Here is a 26,942-nt window from a genome sequence, read left to right on the forward strand (position 1 = left end):
TTGGTGTATTTTATATTTAACAAATTCCCATTTTTTGTTTGGTGTTTTTAATTCTTCAGAATCCCTGATTTCTTCAATTAGCAACTTAATTTCCTGACAATAGTCATTACTTTCAAGCAGTCTGGAGTTAAACTTCCAGTATATGGATGAATGGGATATTTTGTTTTTAGGTTTAGTATGTAATGAAATAACACTGTGATCCATTAGTGGAGCAGCTGCAATGTCTGAACTGATTTCATGTCATAATAAGCGGTTCAATATCAGCCGGTGGTTGAGTCCTGATTTCAGATTATGATTTGAGGTGAACCTTGAATACTGACACTTTACTGTGTGAAAGTGTCTCCATGTGTCTATTAGGCTGTGTTTGTTGCAGAATTGAGTAAATAAGGTGTTCAGGTAGCTTGTAGAGTATCTTTGAGGAAATTTATCCAAATAATTATCATGAACCACCATGATCATGATCATGATCATGATCATGGATCACCTCCAACTACGATATTATTGGGTGAATGTATTAATTTGAGAGTATCTGTCTTTAAACCAGTCTGTTTAAAGAGTTTCCTGTTTTCTTTTATGTCTTGTCATAAACATTGATTAGGATGAATTTCAGTTCATCAATATTCAAGATAGGAGTCAGCCACTGACCGTGTTCATCTACCATATGGGATCGTGCTTGACCTCTGAAATTTTTGAGAAGGATGGTGACCCCTGCTGATCGTGAAGTGCCATGGCTGAAATAGGCTCCTCTCCCCATTGTTTAGACCAAAATATAGTATCCTCAGTGTTGGAGTGAGTTTCTTGTAGAAAGATAATATTACCATACTTCCCTTTACAATATAAGAATAATCTTTTTCTTTTTGTCATGTCCCTTAGTCTCTTTGCATTAACAGAAATGAGAGAAACATCACTATTTAAATTCAACGCTTAACAAGACACAAAATGTAATATAAGAATTAGTCGAACTGTTACAGAACAAGATAAGTACTTGATCTAATAGGAACTGGATTTTAGGTAGCAGAACCCTGAGAATGTTTGTATTTAGTAAAAGAGAACTCACTTTTTTAAATACAGGATTTGAAATCTCAGCCCTGATTATGGCACGACTCTTTGCCCATTAACGAAGGCATGCTTGCTCAACTTTTGGCCCCACACCTCTCTTTGCCTGTCTTTGGTGAGGTAATCTGTAAAACAAATGCAATGAACACAGAATATGATATAGTAGTATAGTATTTAGTAGTTTAGTTTTTTTTTAAAATGTGCTTTTTTATGAAAAGCACATTTTTTTTGTGCTTAACAGAATGACTAATATTAAGCACAGAGTATGTTTGTGTGCAGAAAGCAGTACATTTTGACATGATCTTTCTATACCTGGATCTTTTGATCCATTATTCTGAATGTACATTAAAAAATAATTTATTCTTGATCAAAAACACATCTCTTCCTGTGACTGAAAAAAAGGATAAGATGCTTTAATAGGATCCATATCTGTCCTTTTTTGTCAATAAAAAAAGCCTGAAATCCAGACTGAACAAAACCGAACATAGGCATTGCATCAAAAATATTTTCCTTCTGTAACCTGCAGACATTTGTGAAGATGTAGATTTGGCTTAAATTAATGTTTTAATGGATTTTTCTGCTTAACTGCCCATCTTAAAAATGTGTTAGAAGAGTAATCAAAAGCAGAGCTGCAGTGAATCTCTGAATATTCTAATTATATTCTTAGATTGTGAAGTGTTTCCAAAAGCCCAATATGACAAACGTACAGAAATTCACCTTGTTGGCCGATTTGATGAAAATGGTTAAAATTTAACCATATTCAAGTTGCTTTTAACCAGGGGCTCTGATCACATAAAATGAAGATCAGTAATTGATCTTCCCTTGAAATTACTGACTCAACTGACTGCAGGTCAAAGTTGAAGCAGACATCTGTGATGTTAAGTAAAAGGGAACTCCGACAAAAGGATTTCACACCTCTCAGACGTACAGGTGTCACCAATATGAACTACAGCTGCTCTATTTGAGTATTCCAGAGCCTCAGCACTGACACAAGCAGCCAAAAACACAACATGATCAATCATCTAAATGGAATCCACTTTTTACACTGCATCCTGGGAAAACAAATTAAATCCTTGGTCTAAACAAGATGCGAATCATACAATACATCCAATTATGTAGATATTAAAATATAATTTAGTAATGAGAAAGTTTAGTGGATATAAACCAGCTCACTGAGGGATTAAATTCCAAATTAGTCGAGTGTCAACTCAAATAGGAACCAGCATATTTGGACAACTGCAGCATTATTCCCTCTGGCTTGAAGACATACAGAATTCAGTTTTAATTTTGTTCAGATTACTTTGTTTCATTTTAAGCCAATATATTAAAAATAAATTGGAAACCACTTATGCCCCTTCTCATGAAAAATAAAAACAGCAAACAAATGCCTGATGGACACTGGAGCCATCTGAAAACTCTGATTTGATATCTTTATTTACAACCATGTTTTAGAAAAGTCATGTTAAAAATAGTATGTACAATACATACAAAAAAAAAAAAAAAAAAAAAAAACACAAAAACTTCATGTTACATGAAAATGAGACAAGGACAGTGGTACAAGTATGAAGTAGAGTCAAGGTTATGGGGAAAGTCACCTAGAAATTGAAAGTGCTTTGGTTTTCACTGATCTGAAAAGCATAACCATCAGTGGTTGTTTCAGGGGCCACAGACTGCACCTCCTCCTCCTATGAAAGACACAAGAGCAATCAAAACAGGCAAAGACCGATCAAGTTAAAATGAATTGAAAAGAAATGTTGCAATACTCACTTCTCCAGAGAAGTATTTCTCAATCAGGTTCAGAGCTGCTTTGTAGACCACCTCATTCTCATGAGATTGCAGAGACTCAATCTTGTCCAGTCCGCCACATTCTTCAATCATTAGACACAATTTGTCTGTCTCTCCAATTTTATCTGCAGCCTAAAAATAAAAATTGCAGTGTTCTCATGTGGAATTTGAGGAGAGTATTTATTTTTAGATATTTATTGCAAGTCACTGTGTTATTGTCTTAGTTGTTTTTATACTGCTTATCCAATTGTATCTTAATATTTTATACTTATACACTGAGAGACCTCTGCCCAAGAATTCCTATGTACCTCTGATTATGTGTACAAATGGAAAAACTTTCCCTTTAAAAAACAAAACCAAAAAAAAAAAACCCAAACAAACCAAAGACGCATTAGGCATTACAGCTACTTCATGTAATGCAGGATCTACGTTAAAAAATAAGAGTGATACACTTACTGTGCAGATATTATTGACAGCATCCAAGATGACGAGGACAGTTTTACTGTCCTTGGAGGCCAGCAGATTCAGAAGAGGCTCGAGCACATTGGCTTGAACAAGGTAAACTACCTGCTCAACAGTGCCCCCGCTGGTTAAGTTTGTAACAGCCCATACAGCCTCTTTCTGAGTTTTGTAGTCACCCTGCAGAACACCAAGGGGTTGATCAGTCACAGTTAAACCTTCACCGATAGATTCCATTTACCCCTCAGATGCATTTCCATCCGGCTGTTTCTGTTTGCGTTTTCAGCTTAAATGAACTGCAATAATTTTGTCTGAGGTGGAAAGCTATTATTCCAGTGGAAATGGAATGTCTACTTGCATGAACCAATAAACTGTTGATTGAATTAATAGAATAAACAAATGTTATATTAGGCAAATACAGCAATCAAATGGCACCACCTACAAGACAAAAGTTAAATCAAGGCTTTGGAAAGTAGTCAGAATATCTCTTACATTTATCTGCTTCTCAGGTTAGGTACCATGTAATTTTATACATACATACATACATACATAAAATAATAATACTACATGTGTCTGCCTAACTTAGAAACTATAATGAACAACTTTGTACTATTAAAAAGTAGTGGCTGTACATGTGAATAAACAAATATTCCTGTGCAGATTCTGAAAATTGATAATATTAATGAAGTGTTCTTGTACATACTCGCACGAGAAGGTCAACCAAGTATGGAATGAGGCCTGCGTTTAGGACCTCCTGGATTTGGGTGTCTTTTCCTGCAGTGATGTTGGACAGAGTCCAGGCTGCCTCTTTCTGAATGTTGGCTTTGTTGTGGTGCAGCAGTTTAGGGAACATGGCCAGGGCTCCAGCATCCAGCACCGCCTGAGTCTGCTCATCAGTACCAGTCACAATGTTGCCAATGGCACGCAGAGATGGAGTCTGAAAGGGAGGGATGGGTGTTGAAAAAGGACATTATACAGCTTGTTAGATTAAAGAGTTTCCTCAGGGTGAAAACACCATGTACCAGACTACATTAGCAACACAGCAGTGTATGATTAATAAACATAAGCTGTGAAAACTGGAGACACCGAACAATACACAAAGACCTCATACATACTGTGATAGTCAGCTCCCCATAGCCGAGCAGCTTCACCAGGCGAGGAACAACGCCAGTTTCAACCACCACTTCAATGCGGTCATTGGGCCCATCTGTCATGTATGAAAAAGCCCAGCATGTGTCAGCCAAAACTTCTTTGTCTTCATGGTGCAGGAGACGAAGAAGGGTGGGCAACATCTGCCTGATTGCAGGCATAGGGGGGGAGGGGTTCTTGTTGCGACAGAGGTTCGAGATTGACCATGTCACATTTCTCAGGTAGTCGCGCTGTAGAGAAATCCAGTAGGGAGAAATACAGAAATTTGTCAGGTGCATGTAGAGTTAGGACCCCCCCCTAGTGGCCAGTGTATGTAGTTAATGCACTCAGGATGAGCATTTTTATTTGACAGCAAGAGAATGTTGTACACTATTAATTTACCGGTATTTCAGACAGATCCGGGACTGCCAGCACACTAAGAAGAGGGGCCACAGCTCCATGTTTGATGACCAAGTCCCTCAGTCCTGATCCATCACCTAAATAGTCAAAGAACATGTCCTGTGGTCAATTATTAGGACAACACATGCTCTAAAATGAATTAACTTCTATCTGTACTAATTTTAAATACATTTTTGCATGTTGTATCTTTACTCACTATTCATATTTGATTTATTTAATTTTTTAAACTCTTGAACTTTCATATTGTTTGTATCATTTTAATCCATTTGTCATTTTAACCTTAACAATTTGTTTTAGTTAAAAGTTTTAAGGACAAGTATAACAGTAGTCAGCCAAATACCAGCAATGTTTCCCAAGGCCCACACGGCTTGCTCGCTGATGTGCTGATGGGTGGATGTGACCAGGGAGATGAAGGCAGGAATGGCCCCGCCGCTCACCACAGCAGCCGTCTGATCAGAACTCCCAGAAGCGATGTTTGTCAAGGCCCAGGCAGACTCAAACTGGATACATGGGACATTAGTCATCCCCAAGAAGTGGACAAATTTGGGGATCAGACCAGCACTGATCATCTGATCAATGGGAGGGTTTCTGTCACGTGACAGCAGTTTCCTGCATGGGAGCAGCACAGAAAAAATAAATCATCATGGTAGTAGTTGGAAGCATGTTGGATGTGCAATATTCTTTATAAAACACATTATTACCGTGCTGCCTGCGTAGCCTGAATCTGAGTTTCGATATTGTTGCTGTTCACTCCCTCAACAATCTCTGAAACTGTCCATGGCCTGGATGTCTGCAAATAGTCAAATTATATAATAAAGAATTAAATCAGTTGTGAAAAGAACAGTTAGTTAAAATACACCAGTATAAAGAATACACATTAAACTATAATAGTAATTAGTCACACATCAACATTTAACTTCTATCAAAACGACATGTATAATGAGAAAATACTTTACAAACATTTGACACACTTTCCATTCATTGAGGAAATGAGCAAATTAATTGTTTTTTTGCAAGGGGTAATTTATGTAAAACATCCAAAATTTAATGAAGGTTTTCTTAGGTCACTTAATTATTCTTAAATACAAATTTAAGCTCTGCATTTGACCCACCCAAGTAAACACGGGTAACTGGTTACCTCCACCAGGAGGTATTGTGATTACTCTGCTTTGTGTGTTTGCTTATGTTTATTTGATAGCAGGATAACTCAAAAAGTTGTGGACGGATTTTCCATGAAATTTTCAGAAAATGTTGGTGGTGATGGGGGGGGGGGGGGGGGGGGCAGATGGACAACAGATCTGTCTTGGTGGAGGTCTGCGCTCTCCGAGTGCTTTTCTTGTTTTAAACTTTTGTAATTATAATTCTTTATTTATGATGCATACAGTCAGTCTCAAATTGAGTTTAAGGTGCTTGAAAATGTATTGAACTGATAAAAACAAGAAAAGCACTCAGAGCGCAGACCTCTGCCAAGACAGCTCCGTCTCTCCCCCCCCCCGATCACCACCAAAATTTAATCATTTCTTCCTTGTGCCAGTATCAACATTTCCTGAAAATTTCATGAAAATCTGTCCATAACTTTGAGTTATCTTGCTAACAGACAAACACACAAAGCAAAGCAATCACAATACCTCCTGGCGGAGGTAATAATAAATGTCAAGCATACTACAGGTATATTTCAGTTGTTTAGACGAGTGCTGTCAGACAAAGTCCCCCAAAGCATCTAAACAGGAATTGTGGGATAAATTTGTGACAAGTGTAATCCACGAATTACACTGAAAGGGGGTCAAAATCAGTTTAGTTCAGGGGCCACATACAGCACAATTGATCTCAAGTGGGTCAGACCAGGAAAATACCATCACAATAACCTATAAATAATAACTACAAATGTTTCTCTGTTTTAGTGTGAAAAGATATAACCCCCCCCCCCCCCCCCCCCAAAAAAGTTTATATTTACAACCTATCCTTTTACAAAAATGTGAACATAAACCTGAAATGTCTTAAGAGATGTGAATGCAATTTTAACAATATTAGGCCTGTTACTAAACGTTTTGTGCCTTTGAAGATCTACTGTGATCTGTAAGTAGCAAAGCACATGTGAAAATGATAAGCTGTGACATAATATTGTTAAAACTGTACTCAAGTTGTTCATGGTTGTTCACATTTTTAAAAGGATAGTTTATAGAGGTAAACTTGTGTAATTTTACTTTTCCCCCACTCTAAAAACATGAAAAGTTCGGAGTGGACATGTAAGGTTAGAACATACAATGAACAAAAGGCACTGATCTGCTCTTCTGTCTCCAGTGCTTTTACCTGGGCGTTTTGAGATTTCTCTTGCAGAGGAGATGTGGGCTCGTCAGGGCATGAATTCACATTTCGTCTTTTACACATTAGGTCATCTTTCTTCGCCTTGCGGAGTTCGACATTCACCTCCACCCTCCTGCGGCGGCATTCCTATATGTATTAAAATAAAAGAGGGTAAAATAAAGCCGTTGTTACGTTGGTTGAAATAGGAACAAGTGGATGGTGAAGGCAGCTGGGTGTGTTACAGGACACAACTTACACCAACATCTTTGCCTTTGTTCTTGAACTTGTTGAGACGTGCCGCGTTCTCAGACATTTTCAAAAGACAGGAGAAGCTGGACAGCAGTAAAAACCCAAGTTTGACGGGATAATACCTGCACACAACGTTTAATCGTTAGTCAGTCGACATACTTTACCTCGTGAGTTTCCTCACCGAACGTCAGCCATGTCGGCCAGGCCGCGTGTTTGACAGTGAAATACATATGTGACAGTTAGGTCAGGTTGGGTGCATTAAAACACCACTTAAATACACACAAAAGTTGAATACTTAACACATTAAAGTTAAAAGCCGTCTAATAAAAATGAATTAGGGAGTTAAAAGGTCTTACCTCAAGCGGTGTTAAAAAGCTGTGCTACTCACAAAGTGCCGCACAGACCTTTAAGTTTCGGCCTCTCGGCCCTCTGATTGGACAATTCGAGTGAAAGCAACTGGCGCCCTCCGCTCATTGGACGGTTTAAAAAAATCACGGAGCGGACGGGAAATGCTGTCACAAAATCGCGAGATCTCCGTAGAAAAAAACACGTCAACATTTCTGACTCTAGATCGGTTTTCTGATGGTCTGGTACTTTGGTAGTGCACATTTTTAAGTGGATAACTGTTTTTGAATCGGTAGTTACGTAGTGCGTTCATAAACGCTCCACCTATGGCAAAATGAAAAGAATGCGTATAAATATAGTCAATTACTTCCCTTAACACTCACTTTGTAAATATGAAATATTTTATATAATCTTTTCACTTGTATTCTTAATTCGCTCGTTGTAACAGTGCGCATGTCAGCTTTGAACACTTTCTGAAAAGGGGAATAAAACACTAAGTTAGTTCAGACCTATCAATGCGATGATTTTCGCACATCTTATTTGATTAAAATAAACGGGCTCATGTAATCTGTTTTAGCGTATCTAATAAACATTTATTCACCGAAGGATTTAGACCTTATCTAATCGTGTACTTGTCACAAAGACACAAAATGATCAGTCTTTTGCATTTTATTAAGTTCCATATACATCAATATTTCTTCAGCTGTAATACAAAAAAAAGAAAAAGGAAGTCAAAATGTGACTAATTTTTACAAACAGGGCAGGACCTTCAAATGCGATGCTTCATCCTTCTCAGTCACTACTGCAAGGCAATCCATTTACAATAGCTTATTATTGTACTTTCAGTAGGTTATACAAATTTCACCAGTCTACTGATGTCCACATATTTAGTACAACTGTCTTTCATGCCACTTCAGATTTAACAATGAGTGGAAATAGGAGAAACAAAGTTGTTCCACTGCAATATCTCAATTTAGACACAAAACTCATGGAGCATGATGCTCAGTGTAACTCAGTTGTTGTATGTCAGTTCTTGGTTTCCTACGTCTCACTGGACATGATGACCACAAGGATGGCCTGAGGGATTTTTAACAAGAAAAAACAAAACAGAGACAAAAATAAAAGTACATGGAAATATGAGAGCTCAATTAAGAGTCTTTTCTCCGAGGTAAACTTTCTTCTGAAATGCCTCAGTTGTTCATGCTCCTCAGTACAGACCCACGGGATGTGGATGAGTCCGGAGAGGTCCTGAAAACGGGCAGATGGCAGCTTTGCCCCAACAGTTCAGCAAAAAGCTGCACAGACTTGTCAGAGGAGCAGATTCCGATCGCAGGATGAGGCAGTCCATCACAGAGTTACAGTTCAGAAAGAGCCATATTCTTGGCCAAGTGCATTTTTGTTTTGAGCAATGTACGATGCTTTCTAAGAGGCTGAAGAAGACTGTAGCTTGTTGTTATGAGACCTACAGAATGCGGAGAAGAGGGGAAAGTTGAGAGCCCTTCGCATTTAGTTTTATTGCTTTGACACCTCAACACTGACCAGACTGACAGAGGGGACGCATAAGGGGTCAGCAACGGTTCTTGCAGCCATGTTGGTGTAATTTACTGGGAATGCCTTTATTAGTGAAGACAACTGAATAGGAATAGGATGATGTTTTTGGGTGTAATTCCTTAGTCTTGGTAGCCCATTTTAGGCTCAAAATGATGCTACCTAAAATTGATTTGTTCCATAATTATTTAAAACATTATATTACAGAGTCAGGTATCTTACATCCACTGTACATGATAAAAGTATGTACATTCAAGACAGTCATCCAAGTCAAATTCAAGGGGAAGTAACATACAAAAGATCATAAATATCTCTTTAATAAAATATGCAGCATGATATATTTATATGGTCAACATAATCATCCATCCAAATCAGAAAATAAATACAAACAAGGACCTAAAATGCATTTAAAATCCTACTGAAACAATATGATTGTTCATAAAGACTAACAACCTGATCTGTGAGATGGAAAGAAAAGCATGTCCCTAAATTACATTGTGATGCTCATCAACATGGCTGCCAGTTTGTCATCATTACTACTGAAATTGAAAACATAACTAACATGAAAGCACATATGGCGTCTTTGTGTTATTTTTTCTTTAGTAATGGATTTTTTTTTCTTTTAGTTGTCACTATTATTAGAGACCCCAGCATCCAGTCCAGACTCCAGCTAGACTGGCCCACTTAAGAATCTGACAATCTGCAAGAAAGAGAAAATGGAATGGCATAAATCAAAGGCATGCAGCAAAAGTGAACACACAAAAATGCAAGATGATAAACGATACAGATGTTTTGTTAAGACATTGGACGGAATGTCTTGACGTCTGTCAGCCCTTTTGGTTTTAGTACGGCCAGGCAAGCCTTAAAACCAGTTGGAAGCGAATTCTGGTCTATGAGTAAAGCACAATCTACTGCAAAATACCATGACAACACACATGCCAGAGAAGTACAAAGACGAGTCATAGTGGATGGCACTTGAATGCACAAAAACAGAGGAAAGGGAAAAGATGAGCCAGGGTGGCCAGCTTAAAGAATATAGACTATATATTAAGAGAACAATCTTGTAAAGTATGACAGTGTGAAGATGGAGGAACACTGGCTGTTACCTGCTCGCTTTGAAGCCTTTAAGCTTCTGCACAAAGAAGGCTTCAAGCACCTCTGCACACTGAAAGAAGGGCGTATCGTTGGGGTTGTAATAGCGGCAGTTGTCGAAGATTTTGGTCACGTCTGCCACAAACTCGGTGAGCTTGTGGTAATGCCGCTTTTGCAAACGGGTTTCCATTGTGGAGAAATCTACAAGGGACAAAGAAAAGTGTTACACAATAAGTAGCCTTTTCCCCCATAGACTGTGAATATTATGGAAATTAACAAGCATTTTCTGTCCAACTACTGTCCTAGCCATTATCTATTATGAAAAAGTGCACCAGAGCCTCTCTTTCACTGCTCTATTAAACTAAAAGATTGAATAAGATTTCAATAACAACCTTCCACATCCACTACATTTACATTTAAGTATTGCATATGCTTGTAAAGTGGACACCGTATATTGCACTGATATTCTGAGTCAGGCTTCATTCAAAATGGAGGATTTTCTGATGAAGGATAAGCTGATATTTGTCAGGTTTTAGGAGCATTCTTTGGACATATATTCAGAATGTCTCGACTGTTTTTTTGTTTTTTTTTAACTGCAGTATCCAATACACCATCTGTTCTATATGTCAGGTCTGTGTGTTGCAAATAAACCAACTAACTGATAGCTTGCAAGGCTGGGTTGGGGGGATGCGTATCCAAATAAACGTCAGAGTTTTCATGCAGGAAGGACAAACATGTCTATTTCGCAACATTATGACAGACTTGGCTGCGTACTGGATTTTGGAATATAAAGACTGAAAGAGGCAGGCTGAGTTTGCCCAGTGAAACAGCTCTGCTGCCAATGAAAATGTACTTGGATGCAAACACACAAAATGGCACCAGTAGCTCAAAGCTGCTACGTTGCTGCATGTAAAGTGGATTACTACAATGTTCATTTCCATTAACCCTTCAGCCCCTGAGACAATATGTCAATGAAAGCAGCTGCTTGGAATTTGCATCTGTAGAAGTGTCATAAAAGCTGCTGTGAGTATGTGCTTGTGTTCCTTTTCTTCAGTGGTTTTGCTTTACTGTGTGTTTTAGTGTCAAAACAGGGTGGAATAAAAGAAAAAGATAAACTGAGGAATTGAAGAGTTACAGGTTTTTACTAAATAAGGCACTAAGAATGTACATCAATAAGAGATTTAGGATGTTTAACATGAACTGTGAACTGAAACATACTGAACAACAACGATTTGAATTTTGGCCCCGTAGTTTTCGTTTTGGGGCTCTTTTTTTTTCTAAATCAGTCCAGCTGCTTTTTGGCACCTGGTTGAACTCCAAAAAGCTGTTACATGGTCAAAACTCAGTAAAAACACAACAACAACAAAAAAAATCATTAACAAAAATCACGAGAAAACTGGAAACAGCAGTAAAAGCAAAAAATGACAAGGAAACTGGTGTGTAAAAAAAAAAAAGCCCAAACCATCTATTTTTATAGCAAGTTGGTCTCACTCACTGCTTTGTGATTTGCCCCCCATTCCACAGGTGGTGGGGGGTGCACTCAGTGTGCTCAGATGTCTAGGGAAAGCACAAAGTCTATTCTCTCAGTGTGTTTTGAAACGTTTTCTATTGAGTAAACAGTTTAATTATTATGAATATTTAAAATAAATCATACGTTCAGAACACTCACTGCAGACACGTCAGGGGGTTAACCATGCACACAGCTGACTAGGAGTATTGTCTTTCACAGAATAAGGGCAGAACCCAGAATGTTGTGTGTATGTAAATGTAGTCAATATGAGGTAGAAACATTAGGTTTTATCCCTGTTTGAAGAAGCTACACAGCTCTTTTGTTCTTACCCATTGGCTCCTTGATCACACGATAATAATCAGGTGCATCGTGTGGGTCCACTGGTTCAAGGAAAGGCCACGCCATTTTATGGGACTGAAATAATAAGAATTGAGTGCATCATATGTTAAATAAAAAAATGGAAAGGAAAGTCACATCAGAACCATTATGTTGGAAAAACCAAATACCTGTAATGAGCGTAATATTCTTTTCAACCCCTCATAGTCTTTGTCAGTGAGTGGCGTGAGAACTGTCATGGCGTCTTCTGTTGACTGACACTGCGGACACACATAGACGTCGATGTGATTGGCCTCACTCTGGAGGATGCCCACGCAGCGACCATGGTACCAGTTCTGGCAGCGGTCGCAGCCGATGTAAAACCTGTGGTGAAAACAGAAATTTAATGCTCCCAAAGGTGGAACAGAGTGGGATTATTTTGCCATTGTACTTTTTTTCCTTATTTTCTCTGACAAACTTTTGCTTTCATTTTAACACGAATGTCTGTACTTTCTCCACCTCCCATTTTGAAAACAGAATCATCAGTTTTGACTTAAATGTATATGATGGGATTGTTTTTATTTGTATCACTGCACACCTAACATCAAGACCAATGTCCACCTAAATCACAGGTGTCAAACATACGGCTCTCAGGTCAAAACCAGCCCGCCAAAGGGTCCAATCCAGTCTGTGGGATGAATTTGTGAAATGTAAAAATTACACTGAACATATTAACAATCAAGGATGTCAAAATCATTTTAGTTCAGGTTCCACATACAGACCAATGAGATCTAAAGCGGGTTGGACCAGTAAAATACTATCATAATAACCTATGAATAATGACAATTCCAAATTTTTCTGTTTTAGTGCAAAAATGTAAAATTATATGAAAATATTTATACGTACAAACTATGCTTTCACAAAAATATGAATAACCTGAACAAATATTCACTCATTTTCTGAATCCGGGTCACAGGAGTCGCTGGAGCCTGTCCCAGCTATTTATGTGTGAAGGCAGGGTACACCCTGGACATATAGAGACAATCACTCTCACATTCACACCTATGGGCAATTTAGATTAAACGACTAACCTATCAGTGCATGTCTTTGGATGGTGGGAGTAAACCAGAGTACCTGGAGAGAACCCACACAAACACAGGGAGAACATGCAAACTCCACACATAAAGGTCCCACCCCCATCGACTGGTGTTGGAATCGAACCCAGGACCTTCTTGCTGTGAGGCAGAAGTGCTACCTACTGGACCATGGTGTCACGCCAAATAAGAACAAATATAAACTACCTGAAATGTCTTAAGAGAAGCAAGTGCAATTTTAATAATACTCTGCTTGCTAGTAAAAGATTTGTGCATGTGTAGATCCACTGTGATCTGTAACTTGTATAAATGATAAAATGCAGCAAAATATTGTTAAAATTGCAATTATGTTTCTGAAGACATAGGTTGTTCATGCTATTCACATTTTTGAGGAACCTTTGTAGATGTAAACATTTTCATGAAGTAACTGTACTTTTTTCATTGTTATTTACTGGTTCAGCCCACTGCAGATCATATCGGGCTGAATGTGGCCCCTGAACAAGTTTGACACCAACAACAACGCATAGGAAAGACCTGTTGGTTTATCGATCACACCCAACAGACCTAAGGTGATGAAAATAACAAAACGAAACAGGATGAAATCAATGTAAATGCAAAAAAATAAATAAAAGCAATGTGACACATAAAAAGAAGAAGGAACTCAAGTTGGAAAAAATAGCAAACTGTGTAAAAAGAATTTCCAATGTGAAAAAAAAGCCGAAGTAGTAACAAAAACAATGACTTTAAAGATCTAACAAGATGAAAAGGACTTAAAAAGATGAAACTGATGAGAAAAGGAGACAGAGAAAAGCTGTCATTATTTCCAAGTTTATGCTCATAATTTTCAATCTACAGTACTTTATATATACTTTTTATTTTATTTTATTTGCTGTTAGTTTTGCACATAAAAAGGTGGTAGAAATGTTTTTCAGATGTCTACTTTTTACTTTGAACACAGTTCAGAGCCTGCACTGTTTGCCTTTCACTGTAGTAAAGCAACTGAAACAGTACTTGTGGTTCTTTTTAGGGGTCACTGCGTCTTGACTAAATGGAAGTACTTTTGCCACCTCCGTATAAAGCCTAATGATGTCACTTATATTCAAAACTGGGGGAATATTATATAAGGAGTCATACTGGGATTCGTCGTATGGCGTCCGGCAGATGCAGTACAGTTCCTCGCTGCTCCCTCCCTCCTGGCCACGTTTGCAGTCATTGCACACAAAGTCCTCCAACTTCTTGGCCTCCTTTTCTGTGATGCCGACACAGGCGCCATGGAACCAGTTGGAGCAGAGGTCACACCCGATGTAAAACCTTATGGGAAAAAAAACCCAAAACACACACTTTTATTTTCCAATTCAGAGCTTATTCCAGGAAAACTGTAGTTCGATAAGATAAGACAAGATAAGATTTTACTGATCCCACCATTGGGAAATTACAGTTGACAGGTGCAAATAAAAAAATAAAGTGTAGGGAAGACAGAAAACAGAAAATATACATTTGAAACATAAAATATAAAGAAAGAAAAAAAATCTGCTTTTTATAAGAATTTCAATGAATTTAGATTTAAATATTATATTTACACTGTGACATATTCACATGATAGAATGACCCAGGACTTACTTGGACTCATCGTAGGGCGTCTTGCAGATACAGTACAGTTTGGTGTCCTTCTTGTGATCCTTTGAGGTAGAAGACAGCTTCTTCTTCTTTTTCTTGTGTTTTAATAAGCTGGAGTCTCTGTCTCGGTCCCTGTCTCTATCCCTGTCCCGATGTCTATCCCGTTCTCTGTCCCTCTCCTTGTCTCTCTCCCTTTCACGGTCCCGATCTCTGTCTTTATCTCGATCTCTGTATTTGTCTCGGTCCTTATCCCGGTCCCGTTTCTTGTCCTTGTCGTGATGTCTGTCCCTGTCTCGGTTTCTGTCCTTGTCCCTTTCCTCTTCCCTCTTGCGTTTGTGGGACGAGGAAGGCGAGGTTACTGTGTGCGTGCTGTGGGAGGAATGTGTAGAGTGTGACGAGTGGGAGGAATGGGAGGATTGGGAGGAATGGGAGGAGTGTCCGGCCGCTTTGACCGTCGCCACAGCCGCCTGGGTGATGGCTGCTCTGGCTTTCTCTCTTTCTTTCTGTAGCCTGGCAATGTCCCGCCGAAGCTCCTCCTGTGGGACAAACAACACACAGACAGAGCAGCTGACCAACGGGTGGACCTGTCTCGCATATTACCAACATGGACAGGGAACAGATGCAGTTTGGTGACGTTAGCCGCATTTGATTTATTGACTTTTATTTCTTCAATGATGCCAAAAAAGTGTGGTAAGATTCATTGTGAATGTTTCTCCAATCAATGTCCTCACACAGGTACTTTAACCCTTTTATGACGGCTGTCACTCCGGCACTACATTTTGCACTTTATGGCATTCAAATGCCAGCGCTATTCACAAGATTGAAACGGCATCAGAAAGCTGAGATTCTGAGCTTTCTGACACTATATAACACTTTAGGGCAGAGATTCGTATTGCCTGTGGGGTAGGGGTAGAGGTGGGCGGAGCATAGACCAACAGGGCAAACAACAGGTACACTCAATCAAAGACACTTATTACTTTTAGCAGTGTTTATGTGGTGAATTCTTGTAAATAATTGTATATAATAGTGACAGTAGTGTTTTAGAGTGGTCTACTAATGTGTTTTGACATGTTTTTGCAGAGTTTAGCTGGTTTTTGTTCTTTTTTTCCGTCATTCTATCACTGTTTTTAAATCAGTATTTTCCGGTTTGTATATTTCATTGATAGTTGTATTTATCTGTAAATATTATATAAATGTATACATATTTATATATATGAAAAAATATATGCTGAGAGCTAGCCAGGACAGAGAGAGATGCACTGTATATAAAAGCAGCAGGTCATGGATATGTTTAGCTTATTTTCAGTGAAATAAGGGGCTCTGTCTATAGAGACAGAGCTAAAGAGACTATCACACAGGCTAAAAATGACTAGAAATAATAACAAATAACAAGGTATAACATGAAAACAGAATGCTCTATGCAAACAAAAATGTTTGAGCATGTAAAATAGCTGAAAGTTTATTTCTCTAATCTCATAAAATTTTGTTATGAAATTTACAGTTGTTTTTCCTCAATATGATAAAAAAAAAAAGCAAATCTGTTTATTTATTTTTTGCTATAACACACTGTTTTAAGCATTTATTACATATAATAATGATAATTAATGGCCAGAGATTGAAAGTTAAGTTCTTCCTGAAAAAAAGTGCAAAAGAATTGGCAAAAGACATTTTCTGACACTTTTATGGCAAAAACCCCCCCAGAAAAAAAAAAAACAAAAAACGTCTAGGCAGCCTGTTATAATGGAAGTCCTTACAGGGTTAAATGAATCGTCGTACAACCAAAATTAGCTGCAATGTATTTATGGCATCCTACTTCTGTTTTTGCCAGTTTATCAAAAACTGTTGCATGTTTTGTCTCATAAATAACTAGCTGATATAGAATATTGCTGAGAATTGGAAATCACATATTATACAGGGGATATAATTTCAATATATTATTGTTGTTTATTTATCTAACTTTACAAAACCAAATGAAATGCAAAAAATACAACACCATACGTAGAAAGTTGTAGTTAAAAAAAGAAACAGCAGGGTGGAAGAGTCAGCTGTCTGATAATAGGCTATGAAGGTTCTGTTTAAGTCCAGGTTTGCACTAACCTGTACTTGCAGTTGCAGCTCCTTGTCCAGCAGCGCCCTCTTCTTCAGGATCTCGGCCTTCAGCTGCTCTTTGTGCTTGTACAGTAGTGCAGTCAGTTTGGTGGCGTTCTGCTTGGAGCGTTTCTGCTCCACCACCTCCTCCTTTTTCCTCTTCTTAGCTGCCTGCTTCTCATCCTTCTCAATTTTGTCAAGGATATACTTCATCACCTGGTTGCACACAATCATTCTGAAGAAAAACAACATTGGGGTTTTAGATACGTACAGAACCATAGTTCGGATCATTTTACAGCAGTGTATGACTTTCATCACACATTTTTTTCTTCACATTTGTAAAACCAGAGTGATAGCCTCATTATTACTCATGCATTATAGTCTTTCAGTGCTTACGCACCTGAATCACTTCCTACAACTTCGAAGATGACTCCATCATAAACACAGTCTGCTTGTTTACATAACAAACCAAAACATCACTCAAGCCTGTTTGGAAATTTTGTCACGAAATGCACTGTGGGAATGGGAATTCCACGCAGCAGCAATTTTGCTGTCTCTTTGTGAGTGCTGAACCCAAATGTTGCCTTTACTTCCATCCACTGACTATACTCATTCTTTAAAACAACCCTGGTGGGCTGTATAATTTTATGTTGTAGTGATCTGGCTCATTTTCTTGCCGAATCTGTGAGATACCACTTTCACTTGGTTGCCATTCCGACAATGCACTTTCGTGACAAAATTTCCTACAAGGCCAGAGTGACGTTTCAATTTGATTGACAGTTTAATTAGGCTATCAGTTTTACAAATTTGAAAAAAATATGCGATGAAAGTCTTACCCCACTTTAAGAGTTAGTAACCTGAAAGTGTTGGAAAATGCAGGAAAAACAATGATTTTATAAAAGCATTGGTGTTAAGAGCGTTATAAAGAGATTAATAGTTGTACTATTATTAAGAGTCAAACCTCTGGTTCTCCTCTCGTTCTGCTGCAGCCAGAGTCTTCCTTTGTTTCAGCTGTTCTGCTGTAGAATTCTGTTTCAGAACCACCTGCCAAATGAAAAAAATATCATAAATATTTACAGTATTTAGAAGTTTAATTTATTGTCCTCTGCGACTCAAAAACTGTTATTTTAATACTTTTACATTTTATCCACTTTAGGTCTCAACATAAGAGTTGCCTGGTACAAGTAAAATGCAATGCAGGGAAAGTAAATTTAGAGGATCATGCACCAAATTGTCCAAGTGTAAAAAAACAAAACAAAACAAAAACAAAAAAACATGTTTTTTTGGGGAGTTGAAGATGGAAGCAGCTGAGGGGTGAGCCATCTCACTTCCTTCCCATCTCTGCATTTTAATGGCGACCAAGATAAAGATGAGGTTCTCTTTCAAATACACATCAACTTTCTGAAAAACATCAGTGGGCAGTCAAGTACCTCTGCCAAAACCTGAACGTAAAAAAAAATACAAGAAAAAAAAAATTTACATTGAACTCTTGTGCTTAAAGCAGCGTATGACTTTCAACATAATTTTTTTTTTCAAATTTGTAAAACCCAACTAATACCCTATTTATCATTAATCCATTAGTCTTTCTGTGCTTACGCACCTGAATCCCTTCCCTCACTGTGAACAACTTCGAAGATGACTTCATCATAAACACAGTCCACTAGTTTTGCATGACATTCTTTGTCTTTAGGAAGACAGAGAGTTGAGTTCCGTTTCTCTTCTTTTTACTTAGCTTTTTACACAAACAGACAAAAAAGTCAATGAACAAACATTTGTAAAATAACCACGCCCCCAGCAGGTAAGTCATTCATGGAAAACAGCTGTGGGACTGCCGAAAAGGTGCGCTGGTTTTATGCAGCTGGGTAACTGCAACAACTTGTTTACATAACAAACCGAAACTTCACTCTGGCCTTTTCGGAAATTTTGTCGCAAAGTGCATTGTAGGAATGGCGACCAAGTGAAAGCGGTTTCTCACAGAATTTGGCAAGAAAGCAAGCCAGATCGCTTCAACGTAAAATTACATTTTATATTTTTTATATTAAATAATGAGTATAGTCGATGGATGGAGGTAAAGGTGACATTTGGGTTCAGCACTCACGAAGAGACAGAAAAATAGCTGCTGTGTGGAATTCCCATTTCCACAATGCACTTCTTGATAAAATTTCCAAAAAGGCCTAAGTGACATTTCAGTTTGCTCTATAAACAAGCGGACTGTGTTTATGATGGAGTCATCTTTTAAGTTGTTCACCATGAGGGAAGTGATTCAGGTGCATAAGCACCAAAAGACTAATGATGAGTGATAATTAGGCTATCATTTGGATTTTACAGATTTGAAAAAAAATTGTGATGAAACTTATATGCTGCTTTAAGGAAACACTCCATGCCAAGCAAATAAGCTCTGGAAATGATCAATATTTACATATAAAGGTTTTTTTGGTATCTTTAACTGGAGGGTGACAGAGGCATCAATTTAACAACTGTAGAAATTTTTTTGTGGAAAATCCATATTGAACTTATTAAAATCAAAATTATTATCCATAGCAGAGTACTTTAATGTTCTGTATGAATACTGAAGCAGGTCTTTAAAATGTTGGTAAGATGAACAGTAAATCAATTACCTTATTTTGGATACCATCCCTGGGACTTGTAGTCTGCAGATTCTGCTCTTTCTGTTCCCTTTTAGCCTCACTGTGTTTCTTCTTCTTTGGTTGTGGTTGTTGTGGTGGTGGTTGTTGCTGTTGCTCTCTCAGCTGCTGCATCCTCTGGAGCTGCTCTTGGACACTTGCCGGTGCCTGTATGGTCACCATGTTCTGGATCTGGTGACCCTGAATTTGCCCCCCTGCGGGCTGAATCTGGATGGGCAGCTGCAGTTTGATCTGCTGGGGAACTGTGCCCCCCTGCTGCTGTGCCTGGGCCTGAATCTGAGCCTGGATCTGAGCTGCAACATGGGGAGGCAAGGCTGACAGCAGCTGGACTGGCTGCTGAATGCCTGGTACTGTGATGAGCTGATGCCTGATGGGAGACTGGACCTGAAGCTGAGGCTGCGCTTGAACTTGGGTTTGAGTCTGAGGTTGGAACTGGACTTGCAGCTTAGCCTGGACTTGAGGTTGGGGTTGGACCTGAAGCTGCTGCGGTGACTGAAGTTGAAACTGGGGCTGAGCTTGAACAGGTGACTGAGTGTGGACCTGGGGGGTCTGCTGCGTGGCCTGAGGTTGTGGTTGAATCTGGCTCTGCTGCTGGAACTGGACCTGAACCTGGGCGTGAAGTTGTGTTTGAATCTGGGGCTGGAGTTGAGTTTGGGCCTGAGACTGAACCTGAGGCGGTGACTGAACCTGGGACTGAGGCTGGACCTGAGGCTGTAGCTGAGCCTGAGGTTGGGTTTGAAATGAAGCTTGTACCTGGGTGTGGTACTGAGGTTGGACCCGGGTTGGGCTCTGGACCTGGGGCAAGGTTTGGTTCTGAGTTTGGGTCTGAAACTGCACCTGAGGTTGAATTGAAGCGAGGGGCTGCAATTGCGGTGGTTGCTGAGGGTGTGCACGTGGCTGAAACTGAACTCGAACCTGGGGGGTGATTTGGGTTTGTGCTTGGGTCTGCAGATGTGGCATTTGTTGGACCTGACCATAAGGCTGGACCTGAATCTGTGCACGGATTTGAGCTTGAGGCTGCGGCTGAACTTGAGTGTGGGTTTGGAGCTGGAGCTGGGGCTGGGGCTGAGAGGGTCCCACAGTGGTCACCACAGAGGAGACCGGTAGTCCCTTCATGTGAACCGGGACCGCTGACACTGGCATCTGAGACACCTGCTGCATGGACATGACGGTTGGGTGCTGGACTTGTGCTTGAGACTGAGGAGTGAGAGAGGCTTGAGGCAGCGGCGTTACAGGTGAATGTGTGGAGACTGGTGAGGGAGCAGAGGGGGGTACGGTGGTCTGGGTGGGTGGCTGAACCGGAGCTGCAGCTTGTTGAACTGGCTGAAGTGGAGTCTGAGCTTGAGACGGGGCTGGAGCCCAGGCTTGCGGCTGAGCTGGTCTGTGCTCCATCAGAGCTGCAATAAGATGAGCGAAGAAGGAGAAAGAAGCAAACCATTAAATATTTCAACTGGAACCATTGCTTATGTGTTGATAAACTCAATTTGCAGTTCTTTACCTGGCACTGAAGGCGTCGTGGAGGTGGCTGTGACAGGTGTGACCACAGCACCAGCTACAGCAGCATGAAGCGGAGCTGTGACTTGGATTTGGATTGGAGTTTTGGCTGGGGAGGGGGCAGTGATTTGGGTGGACACAACAGCTATGACAGGGGCAGAGACTGGAGCAAGAGCGGGTGTTGGAACTGCAACAGGTGAGGGTAGAGAGGCAGAAACAGGCATCTGGACTGGGTTAGTAGTCACCTGGACAGGAGGTTTGACTGAGATGGGGGCTAAAGCAGGGGCTGGAGCATTAATGTGCATCTGGACAGAGGCTGTGGGTAAGGGCGGAGGAGGGCTCAGGTTCTGCGTCTGGACCTGGGACTGAGGTGGAACTTGTCCTTGGACAGGTAGTGGCAGGTTGGCTTGGGTTGGTGAAGGAAATGAGCCTTGGGGAGGGTTGGAGGTTTGAGTTTGAACCACCGCTGGGATTTCAGCCTTGTTTTGCACTGAGGTTGAAGTAAAGATCTGTGTTGGAGTCAGAGTTGAAGCGGTATTTTGTGTTGGCGCAAGCGCAGATCTTGCCACTTGGGGTTGTGTGGGGACTGAGGCTTGAGTGGGGGATGAAACCTGTGTCTGAGGTGTTGTGTGGGCTGCAACTTGTGGCAGAAAAGGTACCGATGCAGGGATCTGAGGCTGGGCAGGGGCTGATGATGGTGTAGGAACTGAACTTTGTGTTTGCATTGTCTGAGCTGCTACTTGCGTTTGCACAGGGACTGAGGACGGGGTCGGTAAAGGAGCTGCCATTTGGGTTTGGGCTAAGGCTGAAGGAGTCGTCTGAACCTGTGCAGGGACCCGGGCTTGAACTGGAGTTGATAGTTGGGCTTGAGGGGTCTGGGCTGTGGTGGGCTTTGTTGGGGTTCCGGTAGAAGGGGTTGAAGCAGATGAAGAGGGGGGCATGGGGGTGAAGAGGAAGCGCTGGACCTGTCCATTGGGCATGGCTGCCTGCATCAACTGCTGACCAGGGCCAGGGATGACCGTCACACCCTGAGGGATGATCTGCAGCTGGCCTTGGGTCTGGCCCTGACCTTGGATTACCACAGTCAGGCCTGGGTTTCCTCCCTGTAGTGATTCAAACAAAATAAATATCACCTTCAGCTAATAATATAAAACTTAACACAAGGTTTGATCAAGTTAAATTGCAAAATACATATGAGGGAGCTTCAAAAAATTTGTGAAAAAAGGATAGTTTAAGTTTTGATGGTTATTTTTAACATATGCTCCATGTAGGTCAATACACTTCTGCAAGCATTGATACAAGGGAGTAGGTTTGATTTTGACAATGGTGGGGACACAAAAGTGTTCCAAGGCAGCACTCCGGAAAGTTGATTTTTTTTTGCATTTGCAATCATAATTTCATGTCATGTTGAGCTGATCAAACAAGCAAACAATCATAGTCAGAAAAAAAATTCAGTAATTGACATGTTTATAATGCATATCTGAATAGCTAAAGAAAACACAAAAATTTAATGCATTCTGCAATGTTATTGTCATGACTAACATATCCATTATTATTTAACCTCACCTGTGAATTTACAGCTTCTCCTCCTCTACCTCTTTACTGTTTGTCACCTGACAAATATGTTGACGCATGACATATGAACAGATCAGGGATACAGTGATCATAGAGTTTGATGGGACAGTTATTGCCTGAGCAAAAAAGGCTTTTACTTTCAATTATTACATGTAATTTATTCCCCAAAAATATGGATAAAATCACATCTAGAATCACATTTAGAACGTGAGGTTTTATTGTATTTTCCCCCAAAATTTTCTTTACGTGTGTTTTTTAAACTGTTGCTCTTCCATAGAAATGCATTAAAATAATAAGTAAAGTAACTTTTAAAAAGTGTATCTGTTTGGTATTAAATAGTGTCTTTTATTCTGTATCTTTATTGAGCTTCTACAGTTCTATACCCTTGAAGTAACTTACACTTTGACTGCTAAAGAAGTGTCTTATGACCAGTTTTCTTTTCTTTGACATCCTTCAAATCCTAATTACTGAGCACAAACGCAAGGGCGTGCACGCAAACAGACACATGTACAAATGTACATGTAAATGACACCACTGATATTCAAATCCGTCTAGCTGATGTGACCCAGGCAGAACTGAATTAGAACAGTTCTGCACAGAATTGAAAGAGAATTGAAACAGAATTGAAAACTTACGTTAGCGGTCCAACTAGCAGGTTCCTTTTACAAGTAGATGGAGTGACAGCGGGGACGGCCAATCACATGTACGTTAGCAAAACCAAAGAGCCAATCAGAGAGCGACATTCATGTTAGAGGTGGGACTTTGAGCAGAGACCGACTGTTAACCCTTTGTGTGCCATAATCATTGACTAAACACTACAGATAGCGGTTGTATTGATAATGACTACACAGTAGTGGATGGATATTGGTAGGGACATGTCCCTTGCATCCCTTCGCCCCTGCATTGATACCAGCCTTCAAGTCCACCTGTGTAAAACTGAGGGCCATGTGATTTAAACCATGTCAAAGGTATGTTCTTTTCCACAAACTTTTCATGCCCCTCTTAGAGAGACCTATTGAGAAATGCCACATTTTATAGCTTTAAAATTAAGACTTTTTAAGACGTATTTGTTAGAGCAAAATGCACCCCATGTGAATGCAGAACAACATTACACAATGAGTTCATTTGTGGTGGCTCTGTGCAGTAGTTATAGGTTTATCTGACTTCTCAAGTGAATCTAATGCCTTTATGGCCAAAGTTAATATTTGAGCATGAGGCAGGTTTGACGTGTCTGATCCAACTCTTTGCTTCAAACCTGCATTTACCTATAAAAGATGACGGTTATGTAAACACAACCTACTTTAACCCATTAGAGTACAGTGTTGACCTTCACCTGGGCACTCTGGGTGAGCTGCATGAGCTGAGCCATCGTGAGTTTGACTTGACCCTGCTGTGGTCTTGTGGTCTGGGAGGAAGCAGCAGGGGGCTGTCCAGGAGCTGTGGTAGCCGGGCGGGGGGATGGCACAGGAGCAGCTGCCCTCGGACCTGCAGGTGTTTGCACAGGCGTAGACCCGGTCTGGCCAAGGTTCATTTGGGTCAAAGCTGACTGAGGTTGGCCTGGACAGGATGAGAATAACAAAACCTGTTATTTTCCTCTGGTAACAATGAGAGGTGATACAAGAAATAAATTTCACTTTTGCTGTCTGTTCCTCATCTATCCTCAATCCATTTGGACTTTATAGTTGCTCATTTGATGAAGAAGATGGATATTATTAATGTCCAATGGGAGTAAATCTTACTTCTTCATAAAAAAATGAGCAATAACAAAAGAAAGAATCAGAGAATAACATCAAATTCAACTGGAGAAGCCGCAACCAGACAGCACCAGTGTGATGCATACCACTGTGCAGTGTTCCTGTTTATGTTTTTATGCTCATTTTAATGCTGTAGCATTGCAAGATTTGTTTTTAAATGAAAACTGCAAAATAAATAAATGTATTATTAATGTATTATTATGTGCAGCCAGCAAACATTACTGACTCATGACTGGACCTCCAGTAATTACTGTACAGGCTAGATACGATGACTATTCAAATAAGGAGAAAAAGACTTTTACAGCACATCTATGAGCTGATAAAATCTTTCAAAATATGACAAAATTATGTGAGATCTCATGAGATGATTACTTGTTACTGAAATGTCCATTTTACTTTCGTTTGCACAATTGCATATCTGTGCACTTGTAATCTTACATTCATTTCTAAAAAAAAAATTAAAGTATTGAAAAAATTATTTGATAAATTTGATACAGCAAGGAAAACAGGAAATTGCAGAATCACCTTGTTGAGCCAACGCTGGACTTCTGACCATTGTTGTACCCACAGAGGTAGACAGGGTGGGTAACTGGCTTGACGTGCCAGCTGGTGTTTGGCCTCCAACTGTGACACTCTGCAGAATAAAAAAAAACAACCAGACAAAAATAAAGTGGTAAAAACCTTTGTTCATCGTATTTAACATTTTAGAACGCCTCAAGTAAGACATGAAATGGTCAGGGTGGGGGGCACAGACCTGCTGCTGAGTGGTAGAGGCCGAGGTGGTGGCTCTGAGGTTCATGTTGCCTGTTGTGGGATGTAGTGTGCTGTAGGTCCTCAGGTTCGCAGGAGGCCCAGAGGGGAAAATGCCCAGGACTTTCTGCTGGACTACACCTGATGATAAGAACAATTACATAAGGACAAAAACAAATATCCAGTCTACAGGGAGCATGTCAGGTATCGACTGATTAGTGATTATGTTTATCTTTGTTATTTCTTGTATTTGATATTTGATTAAATAAATAATATAATAAAAACACAACGTTAGCCTTAATGTCGCGAAAATATATACTTAAATGAAAAAAGAGGATCTAACATTTTCACAAACGTATTTAAAATCAATTTAATGTGAAATATTACAGAATTGTACATCATTTGATTTGACAGTCATCAAAGACGGCATGCCAACAAAATATGGTGTTAGACTAAATCTCTAAAGTTATTCTATATAATAAAACCAGGACTTAAATTTTTGGAGCAAATGTATATCTGCTTCAAATGTTGATTGTGGGAGGGCTTTTATTAATAATTGGTACTGATTGCCCAAAAACAACACATCAATCAAACCTTAGTGCATGTAGTGATACAGTTCAAGGATGTACGCAAATCATGCAATGTGTGTGAAAAAAACATTCCCCTAAATGATCTCCACACAACTCTGAACATACTTTAAAAAGAAAAGCTACATGAAACAGAAAAAAGGCCATCTTTCACCTAATGTAAAAAAAGAAAATAAAAAAGTAAACACTGTGTATGCTCCATGTTCATGGAAACACTAGACGTTTGCTTCTCATCCAACAGTCCTCGCTCATCTATTTTGGCAAGTTTACGCCCAATCAGCGGAAAAATGGATGACACTCGTGCTCCCTACCTCCTTGTGTAATGGGCATGTTGAGCGTGACAATCTTGCTGTTAGCGGGCAGTGGTAGTTTGGCGGCGAGGACCTGGCCAGCCACAGTCACTGGACTGCCAGCGATCTGGAAGGTTTGCTCTGAGGTGGCGATGCTGCTCGCTATGGTAGTCACGGAGCCAGAGGAGGCTGCAAGACACACCATGCCACCTGCAGTCATGCATACCCACAACGGCCACCGTAACAGCCAGTCTACGGCTGTGGTGTCCACTGGAAGGTATGACTCAAAGCCGCAAAAATTGGGATTATTGATCTCCCGTATGTGGAGATGTACTGGAATGATACACAAGTTTTCCTCCAGGATAAAACGAATAGGTGCACTAAAAAACTTCAGAAAGTGGACACCACAAGCCGAAAGTTAATTCATGTATGTTAATCACACTTATCGAAGAAAAAAATTGACAAAAAAAGGTGTAAAAAAAAAAAAATCATGCCAATAACGGAATTGTTAAAGATTACAGTTGTCAAAAAATGACCAAAAAGTAAAAAATATAAAGGGGAGGAACAAAAAGGGTGATATGATAAACTGTATTGAACAAAAACAGATGGATGAGATGCATAGAGACAGAGCAAAGTGCTATGGTCTGAAAAACCTGTAACTCACTAAAACACAACATGTCACAATATAAAAGTATCACCTACATCTATCAGAGGTCTATGTTGTCATTTCCTGAGAAAAACTGGGTGTAAACCTCACACTTGTGTATGTCAGATTACATATAACAAATTGGATGCTAAATTGTGCATATCTTTGTAGATTATCCGTTGTTACTGAAA

At 39.8% G+C, this 26,942-nt stretch overlaps 2 protein-coding genes across 2 annotated transcripts in view; both read right to left on the reverse strand.

Moving 5' to 3' along the window:
• Positions 1-2,451: 2,451 nt before the first annotated feature.
• On the reverse strand, positions 2,452-7,839 carry kpna2 (karyopherin alpha 2 (RAG cohort 1, importin alpha 1)). The gene is made up of 11 exons (XM_030142318.1): positions 7,758-7,839; positions 7,409-7,523; positions 7,159-7,299; positions 5,550-5,638; positions 5,189-5,457; positions 4,831-4,925; positions 4,416-4,679; positions 4,004-4,237; positions 3,298-3,480; positions 2,824-2,973; positions 2,452-2,741 (listed from the first exon to the last, which is right to left on the reverse strand). The coding sequence occupies exons 2-11, from the start codon at positions 7,463-7,465 to the stop codon at positions 2,652-2,654; spliced, it is 1,572 nt and encodes a 523-aa protein (XP_029998178.1). The 5' UTR covers positions 7,466-7,523; positions 7,758-7,839; the 3' UTR covers positions 2,452-2,651.
• Positions 7,840-8,399: 560 nt separating this feature from the next.
• Positions 8,400-26,942, reverse strand: part of bptf (bromodomain PHD finger transcription factor) — a 37,827-nt gene continuing 19,284 nt past the window's right edge. The window contains 16 exon segments of the mRNA XM_030140146.1: positions 8,400-9,208; positions 10,401-10,587; positions 12,226-12,310; positions 12,403-12,595; positions 14,440-14,616; positions 14,926-15,286; positions 15,289-15,365; positions 15,367-15,458; positions 17,020-17,245; positions 17,972-18,054; positions 19,629-21,052; positions 21,154-22,252; positions 24,058-24,281; positions 25,004-25,112; positions 25,233-25,369; positions 26,127-26,294. Coding sequence (XP_029996006.1) covers positions 9,169-9,208; positions 10,401-10,587; positions 12,226-12,310; positions 12,403-12,595; positions 14,440-14,616; positions 14,926-15,286; positions 15,289-15,365; positions 15,367-15,458; positions 17,020-17,245; positions 17,972-18,054; positions 19,629-21,052; positions 21,154-22,252; positions 24,058-24,281; positions 25,004-25,112; positions 25,233-25,369; positions 26,127-26,294 — 4,682 coding nt within the window. The 3' untranslated portion in view covers positions 8,400-9,168.

The sequence above is a fragment of the Sphaeramia orbicularis genome, chromosome 8 (genome assembly GCF_902148855.1).
Source record: "Sphaeramia orbicularis chromosome 8, fSphaOr1.1, whole genome shotgun sequence".
Taxonomy (NCBI): domain Eukaryota; kingdom Metazoa; phylum Chordata; class Actinopteri; order Kurtiformes; family Apogonidae; genus Sphaeramia; species Sphaeramia orbicularis.